The sequence below is a fragment of the Thermobia domestica genome, chromosome 11, assembly GCF_964235325.1.
Source record: "Thermobia domestica chromosome 11, izTheDome1.hap1.1, whole genome shotgun sequence".
In the NCBI taxonomy this organism is placed as follows: domain Eukaryota; kingdom Metazoa; phylum Arthropoda; class Insecta; order Zygentoma; family Lepismatidae; genus Thermobia; species Thermobia domestica.
In genome coordinates, this window is record NC_137464.1 from 119,142,778 (window position 1) to 119,152,343 (window position 9,566).

A 9,566-nucleotide genomic window follows, 5' to 3' on the forward strand; every position below is an offset into this window, starting at 1 on the left:
CGTCCCAAAATGTTTTATGTCCGAGTATGACCTGCCGAAAAGTGATGGTAATACACAATAACTGAAAAGAAAATGTTGGAACATAGTCCGGTCAAGGAAAATACACATGAAGAAGTTACAGTTTTCTATATGAGACCAAAAGTAAGGTTTTCTCTTCTCGTTTTGTAGATGTAGAGTTTCATCTCATCTCAATAAGGTTCCAAGCCAAAGATGTGTACAACAGCTTCGTTCCATAGCCGTGAACACGTTTTCTATTTGAAACATGACAAACACACGGAGTGCCAGGAAACAGCAAGTAGACGGAGTACCAGTCGAAACTAATGATAGGAAAACCCTCACTGCTACAGTAGAGCAGTTCATAGGAATCACTAGCTTACTATACAGCTATCACTTGACTGTGTGATGTGTTCCGTTTCATGCCGTTGCGAAGGCTTGTTTGCAATTGTCTGATTAGTGCTGATGGTCAAATGTAGTGAAGTTACTCCGTGTTCTCGTTTGTGTTACATTAAGTGCTTTAGCAGTGCAATGAAGTTCGTGGTTGTCGAGCTTTCAGATATGGTGTTTACTTACGAAATGGCTAATGGAAACTGTTATGAAGAGGCTAGGTTATATCGTGATATTCACAAAAGAGTTATCCGAAGCATTCCAGGCGCGCCATGTTTGCGCTCCTGTTCTGTTTGCGGGATACGGGACATTTGCGACATCTTCACGACCTATAGGGATAACGAAATAACAGGACTCAGCGCTGTGCGGCCAATCGTCAGTTTCGTGCCTCGATAGTGTTCACCGATGAGGCCTGTTTTACTAGAGACAGATTTATTTAATAGTCGGAATATCACATGTGGGCCGGCGAAAACCCTTACGCCATAATTGTCAAAAGCCATCAATAGACATTTGCAGTAAACGTGGGCAGGCAACGTTGGTCTATAGGGACCTGTTTTATCTGCATCAGTGTACGCTGTGTTTTTGCAGCATAGGCTTCCAGAATTATTAGCAGATGGTGTTCGTCAGCAAATGTGGTTTCAACATGATGAGTGCCAGCCCACTTTGCTTCTGTTTCTCGTGCGTATCTCGATCAGACTTCCCCAAATAGGTGGATCGGTCGAGGGAGTCCAGTTTCTGGCCAGCTTGTTCACTGGATCTCACGCTATCTGATTTTTTCGTGTGGGGTTACCTCAAAAGCATAGTGTGTGAAACTCCCATAGAGAGTGAAGAGAAACTCCTTGTACGGACCCTCACTGCCAATGATGACAGAAATATTTAAGCGTGTGCTACAAAGCTTCCGACGACTCTGTTATACTTGTATCAACGTCACGGGACGTCATTTTGAATATCTGTGAAGCTATAAGTACATTACGTATCATACCATTGTATTAACTGGTTTACATGGTAAGAGTTTACTCGTCGTTGTGTTTAGCTGGTGCGTAGCTACGTTCTGTGCTGTCTCTTGAAGATATTTTCTCATTCGTTTACGATGTCCACTGGATTACACAACTAGCTTTCTTTGTCGACTAGTTTTTTCTTTTTCCCTTGTCACGTACATCTTCCTGTATGAAACCAGGATGTTTCCAAAATCATCTTTGTTCTTCTGCGAGATGTTTGTACATATTGACATGCTGCACTACTGCTCTCGTAAACATTTATACCTTGTAATTCTAACCGCATGTTTGACTGTCGCATGTCTGAGTCGTAGTACCTAATCTACATTTCTTGTTTCAGATGTACATATCATCCTACTTTTCTTTTGGAATTATCCTTGCGCCGTTCCTATTTCCAATCCATTTTAACAAAAATGCAATCGCAGGTGCGAATAATGCATGTTGTCTTTGACTAGATCTTAATTCGACATCTCGTTCTCGAGTTATGGCAATTTTTGTTACGTTCGACAAATTTTCTGTAGCGTCTATCTCCGAAACGACCCACTTCCGGATACTTGTTCTTGTTCCTATTCTCAAATTGCGTTCTTTGTCATCGTCTGTCACCACTCTTGAGTTTATCTCCAGGTCATGAAAATACCTTGTATATACGAGATGGTATCAAAAAATTTCTCGAGATTTTTCACAAGGAAGTACTTTACTTATCTACGTTTACACTTACACCTTCAAAATAGTCACCTTGTACAGCTGCCAGCGTTTCTTCCACTGTGGATGTCTTTTTTTCAGAAATGTGCCAAGTATCTTCTGCAATTCGCGTTGGATCTTCGCAATGGTGTTCAAACAGCAATCTTTGAGCTGGATGAATCTTAATCTTCGAAAAGATGGCGAAGTCTGCAGGAACCACGTCTGACGAGTAGGGTGGGTGCGCAAGTGCAATCATCTTGCTTCTGGTAAAAACTCACGTGTGAGAAGAGCACGATAACAGGATGCATTGTCGTCGTGGAGCAGTGAGTTTTTTCGCGCGCTGCAGATCTGGTCCCTTTCGCCGAATGTATTCCCTCATACGCCTTAAAAGCTGGCAGTAGAACTTGCTATTGACAGTCTGACCCCTGGGTACGAATTCGTGATGGACAATGCCATGAATGTCGAAAGAAAGAAAGAAAAAATGATGAACATGCACTTCGTTGAGCTGCGGACCTGCCTCGCTATTTTCGATCGTGGAGATGATGGGCTGTTCCGCTGTGAAGACTGTTGCTTTGTCTCAGGATCGTACCTAAATTCCTTCACTGGTAATGATCCTCGACATAAAGGACGGGTTATCCATAACACGCTGACGGAGTTCTTGCCAGACTTCGACGCGATCATGAACATTTAGGATGGATAATTTCATGAAATTTTTGAAATTGAAATATTTAGTTTAAATTTTTCATCTGAAATATTTCATTGAAATTTCAGAAAAATATTTTTTTCGTTTTTGTGGTTGTTTAATACAGATATGTCACTTGTATTGTGGAAATAAAAATCGCAGCTATTAACAGCGAATACAGTCTCCTTTTTTATTATTATTAAAGTAGGCTAAGTTACCAAACAGGATGTATGTATGTAAGACTTTCGTTGTACGAGTATACGACAGACTCGATAGTTCCCATGTTTAATTGACTTGGTAATATGTTTCTGCGTCAGAAACATCAGAATGAACACTGTCACTGTTCTCAGTGATATCAGCTTCACCAGTCTGGATATGGCACATTAACATCAGTGTCACCATCATCAGATTCTGTAGGTGTAAAAATGTTTCTTCTTCACACGTTGGGTCCATTCGTCCTTGAAGCTGCTTCTTCCTTTTCTTCACTAAATATCTACTTGTTCTTGCTGTAGGCTCATTTTGGTTACTACTCGGACTCGGTCGACTCCTCGTAGAAAGGGAAGATGGCTTTTCATCTCCAACAGATGTCTTTTTAAATATTGATGTGTACTTAAGGTTATTCTTTACAAAAGTCAGTTTAGCAACACGTTCATTTGTTAAACGGTTGTATTTCTTCGTATGGATATTCCCCTATGTGATAAAGATCCCTTTACAAGGTGCAGATGTGACAGGAAGGCCAAGGACTTTGCTTGGAAATTTTGTGAGCTCACAAGAAGGGACCATTCCACCAAGTTAGAGGAGACAATGTGCAAATTAGGCCAGAACTTCTACCTCATCAACATCTGAATAAAGCCTTGAAATCTGTCTCAGATATTCTAGAGCGTCCGTTTGTTCTTCGGTGGTCAAATTCTTGCCCCTGTAACTTGGATCTACAATATTCGCTAACAAATGTTTCATTTTGAAATATTTCAAAGCCCTGAAATATTTCATGCTCACGACTTTATGATCATTCCTTTATCTTTTAGTGCATTGCTCTTTGGGATCCATAGTTATAGAATATCTCGTAATCTTCTCATCTACCCTGTGTGTGTTCGTATTCTTTTCTATTCAAACTTTTGTATTCCTTCTGCTTCTGGGTCAGCAGCCTGGGGATGAACTTAGCAATACTGTGCATGTTCAAATTATACGTGAGGATTGCCTTTACTGTTTCACACACCGACAATGGCAGCAATGTTGTGGATTGTTCTCCGACGATCCTCATGCACAATTTGCCGATTGGTTTCAACATTTTCGGGTGTTTTTTCTGATCCCATTTTTTCTTCCAGTAATGTTATTCGGCTCTTGAAGTGTCCGTGCCGCTCAAAACATCTCGAACGACTCATTGCAGCATCGTTGTACACTTGCGAAATCATGTTAAGCATCTCGGTAACGGATTTTCCCAGTTTCATACAGAATGTCACGTTCGCTCGACGTTCTAACTTGCTGTCCATGACGAATTCGCAGATGTGGTAACACACGTGATCAGAATAGCACCAGCTACACAATTCCCTAGGTACACAGGACTTTGTGTCTTGGTAACTTACTTATGAAGGTCGGTGCTTCCTGTGCCTGTGTGCAGCCTTCCGCTGTCGTGTGTTCGGGTGTTACAGAACTAGTCTCGAAACTTTTTGATACCACCTCGTATATATACATATACACAGCGTGTAAAGCATCTAAAAGTACCACAAAGTTCACTTCGTTCCTGATGCCCCATTTGGTGATATTTTTCCTACCACATTATGCTTCCGTTTGACGAGCCCCATTTGATATTGTTGTTTACTGCAAACCATGTATCACTAACTTCTCGTTTTTTCGGTATTTTAGATGGTACTTTTAGATGCCTCACGCTATATTACTTTTTTATTATTTATTTATTTTTTATTGTTTATTTATTTATTTTTTGAGACCAGGCACAAAAGGAGATTTTTTGCTGCTGTCAGAAATCCGTCCCAGAAACTTAATTTTTTGAATCGACCTTAATACTTATAGCAAGCTTAACATCACTAACGCATGTTCTCACTACTTCTACATCAATAGCCACTTAGACAGATTTTATAACTTAAATGTGTTTTTGTAATTATTACGTTGTCTTACTTCTGTGACCCATAGTTAGTGTCCCATTTTTGTTACAGTATTATCCCATCACTAATGATGTTAAATTATTTATTTCATTTGTAAAGTATGCCGTGGACTTTACAATTTTAGAATACTGTGCGCATTTCAAATGTTGTGCGAGAATGACCATTGCAACATATTTTTCAGACGGAGTTGGATATTCTGCGTAGTATGTTCCGCCAAAATAAGTCCCACGTTTCGACATCACGCGGTCTTCTCACATACACTTTCTTAATTATGCCTCTCCTTAAAATATTTTAAGTTCAGTGGGTCAAAGTCTGGGCTTTGGTCACTTAACACTAGTCACTAGGAAAAGTATTGTGATGCCATGACTGCGATAGTGCGAAGTGCTGTAGTCCCGCCGTGTGTGAAGTGCACGTACCTTTGGCCATTCATCGTATCATGGAGAATGCACAGGCCAAGATGATCATAGTCGCAAATCACCATATGTTGATTGAGGGTTTTGATTGTAATTTTTAACTAATCGTAAAATCGAATTTTCTGTTCTTGGGGCCCATTTAAGGCAATCGACGAATCCATCCACATGGCACACATGCGATTACATAATATTGTATCTTGTTCTTTTAAATCTTTTTTAATTGGGATTCTTCACGCTGATGTTGGAGATATTTCCTTGACATCCTACAAACAATATAGTAGTATCAGGTGTATTCTCTCCTGTGACATTAGGACATTGAATACCTGATGGTTAGTCTTGGCAATAGTATAATAGTGTTGCAATTGATCTTACATCATTATTACAGTGAATCATAAAGTGGGACATAATTTGGACTACACTAGTTTTTGCAGGATTTCGTTAGGTAGGGTAACAAACAGGGTTTAGTGGCTAAGAACAGTACAATAATCGTACAATTACGTTCGAAGTATCACTGAAATTATTAGATGTTTTAGGTTGATGGATGTCGCACTGTAGAAGTGTCACATTGCGTAGTGTGGTAAAGTAGTATAAAAGATCCGTAGGAAAAAATCTTTACATTTTTTCTTTTTTCTTTTAAGGCTCTTGTGGACTATGAAGGCGATTCAGACGAAGAGGAAGAGGAAGAAGATGGAGAAGTTCTCGCTCCAACTCCTAAAAGAGCAAGACTAACATAGTCCCTGAACAAGTTTGCATGTATGATCATTTTTTTATCTCATCAGTCAGGCCCAAGGATAGTGGAAATTCTTCTGATGCATAATGTGAAAACATAGTCATTGGTGCACGTTTGGGTGTGTATGTTGTGTGAATGTTATGAGTGTATGTGTTGAAATTAAGTGATTTTGTGATGGCAGGATGTAATTTTTCGTGACAAGTTCTACTTTGTGCCAGTGTGATTTGGAACAACCATTATTTTAAAAGTGAAAAGAAAAACATCAAGCGCAAGGTGGTCTGGATTAAATAAGTGAAAACAGTGAGGAAGAAACTGCTTCAAAGCAGAAGATATTGGGTTGTAGGAGAAATTAATATTGCGTTGTTAACTCTCCAGCTGACCATTTTTTTTTCTCCGCAGTAGTCTGGAGATAAAAGTCAACCAAAGTCCAGGCTGCCAATACAGCACTGCCACACGCTGGTGTTCACATATCACTCATCATTTTCACCAACAGTTGAGGAAGTGAGTGAAAGGAAGTACATTATGCTGATCGAAAGAGGTATTAGAGTTTTTCCACATGACAGGAATTGTCTTCTGGGTCTGCTAAGAAGTTGGACTGCATCATGTGTTCTACAGCATCTTTCATCACTCGCTTTTTACAAGCCAGTTGTTAAAGAGAAAACGAAATATTTCTGGTGGTGGATGTGCTGAACAAAGGTCCTGCAGGCAGGAAGATAAAAAAAATAATAATAAAAAAGATAGTAGTAGTATTGTATGTATGGGTTGAAGAGTTGAACACATAGCGAATGTAGTTCATGAGTCCTTCCTCATGTTACAAGAGCATCTGTTACCAGGTTTGGTAATACCTATTGTGTGGAAATTCGTGTATTTTTTCAAACAATTGACGGCAAAGAAGAACAGATATAATAAATTGGATTATTAAACGGACGAGTGTGTGTGATGTATGTTTGTGTGTGTGTGCGCGTGTACATGAGAGCGGATAATAGAAGTATGTAGTTTCGAGTTGTGATGTGGGACACGGTTACAAAATATAAATATATAAATATAGATATATATATATATATTATATCAAAAGGCCTTTATTGTGTGATTGTTTCTTCCTTCATGGAGAACTTTACGGGCGCGTTATCGGCCTTGAAGACTGGTAGGATATATGAATGCCTATACTTGATAGGCAGTTTATTTAATAAGAAGTGGAGGATTTATCAGGGAGCATAGTGACTTCGCAAATTAAACTAGTGAACGACTGAAAAAAAAAATGTGTCAGAGCTCTAGTAGTATGACTACAATTTGTTGTCAGCAGGAGAGAAAGACCTTTTACAGCCAGGGCTGTGAAAAGTAAAAAGGGGTTGGACTGTGACAAGAAGTAAGAGAAGGGAGTTATCCCTATGGAACCTGACTTAGGTTTGTATAGTAAACTCAGTAATTAGGGCGATGGGTTTGTACTGTAGAGTTATAGAAATTTTTGCTGTCTTGAACATTTTGTTAAAAAAAAAAAAAAAATGTATAGAAGAAAAGGAAAGATATCCATTGGATATTTTGACTTGTTCCTAAATTAATGTTGTGTATTTCTGTCCTGCTAGGTAGAGGGCTTGTCCTCTGGCTATGCTACTGTTTCAGTATTGTTGAGTTCAGAAAGTGTAACAGATGGAGTCTGATGGGCAAAACAGAGTGGACTGTCTTGAAGAAGAGATTTTAAGTTTTCTTTCTTTGTGATACAACATTTTTTTAAAGAAAAAGGAAAATAGCAAAGAACTTGTGTTCATAAACTTTCATTTTAAACAAAGTACGATATGAGGGCATAAAATGATATGGAACTCTTTGAAAACAGAACTATATGGTTTTTAATCTAAGTACATTGAGGGCCAAGTTTTGTATACCCTGTTCTCTCCCAGGTACAAGCTGTTGACCAAAGCTGAGCAGATATTCTGTTCTTGCTCATCAGTTTGCACAAAAATAGCTTTCCTTTTTGGGAAAAACGCAGATACAATAAAGTATAGATATATGATTTTCTTTGAGTTAATCTGAATCACACAATATGTCCTCATTGCCTTTTATTCGATATATTTGCATAACCTATTCTTTCTGATATTGTGTATTGAAATACATGTTGCCCCTTGTTATTGTGCTCTGTGTATGTGTGTATTATAAATTTCCCTTGCTTCTTGTTTGGCCTGTCTATTCTTTGTGGGCTGATTTAACAAACATCTGTGCGATAAACACAGAACATTAGCTGTCATAGTCTATCATCATCATCCACATCATCATCATCATTTTATAGGGAGTTACGGAAAGGTCTCGTGTCTTAACTTTGCTGTTCTTAAGTGAGGCAATATTGGGTCTTATAAGCAACCTAAAATTACTTTTTGTATGCCATGTCCTCTATTATAAATTCCAGCAATTGTTTCGGTATCCGTTTTTAGCCATTCTCTTAAGTGTCCTTTCTGTTAAAATCATGTATAGTATATAACACTTCCTTAACTCCCTGTAAGTATTATGAGAGGGAAAAGTAACTTGGGGCTCAAATTTAGCTTGGATCCCTCAATATGAGCTGCAAGATCCGAGTTAAATTAGTTATTCGTACCTCTCGTTGGTCGCCATCATATCTTCTAACAATTTATTGCCATTGCTAAAAAAAAAAAAGAAAAGAAAAAGAAAGTATAAAAACAATAGAGATTATACATGTTTTGTAGATTCATCAAGAGGGAATTTTTAATTGTACATTGTAACCAAGTTATATTCCAGAATAAATGAAGTTTCATGTATTTCGGCATTTTTTAATTGTAGGATATATGGCTTACGTGCGTATTAACAGAAGTTTTCTGTTTTTAATTTTACTTTGTAATTTGTGCATGTATAAATTATAGAAAAATATAAAAATAAGCCATGATTGTACTGAAGTGATGACATCAGAGTAGTAACACTGATGTCCTAGTCTAAGTTTAAATTACATGATTTCTATAAAGTATTCGTTTCCACATAGGATTTAATCTGTTGAACAATTCAAAGAAACAGAAGTTCTTGATATATGTTGCTTTATACGTACTGCTCGTTTTCCGTCATTCAAAATATCCTCTAAATAGGGGATTGCTACTACAAAATAATTGCCAATTGTTAGTTCAGGCTTGAAGAACAAATAATACAGCACAGAAACTCATTTTGTAGCAGAAAACACAGTAGTAAAGCGTACGTCCGAAGTAGCAAACCGAAGTTCAATTCTTTGCACATCCAGCTTCGGATGTCTGACTTTTTGGCCGGCATTATACCATATTTATGAAAGAAAATGAAATATGCAGTGAACGAAAAATTAATACTTGGCAATTTTACACGCGTGAAATGTCGAAGTAAGTGCAATGATTTAATATATATATAAGAAAATTCTATTCAGTATACAAATCAAATTTCAGAAGTTAAATATATCAACAACTGGAAGATAGTTTACGCAAGGTGTCACGCACTGTTAAATAAAATGAAGTTGAGGTACGTTGTATATTCAGTAGTAGTTCTTGATTGGGTGGCCACGCGACTTCATTCATTAAGCGCAGTGCTTTTACATGGGCT

General features: G+C 38.0%; 1 protein-coding gene across 4 annotated transcripts in view; it reads left to right on the forward strand.

Moving 5' to 3' along the window:
• Positions 1-7,264, forward strand: part of flfl (serine/threonine-protein phosphatase 4 regulatory subunit 3 flfl) — a 106,520-nt gene extending 99,256 nt beyond the window's left edge. For all 4 annotated transcript variants that reach the window (XM_081731072.1, XM_081731073.1, XM_081731074.1 and 1 more), the window contains exon 17: positions 5,914-7,264. In XM_081731072.1, coding sequence (XP_081587198.1) covers positions 5,914-6,009 — 96 coding nt within the window. In that variant the 3' untranslated portion in view covers positions 6,010-7,264. The remainder of the gene's footprint in view (positions 1-5,913) is intronic.
• Positions 7,265-9,566: the final 2,302 nt, after the last annotated feature.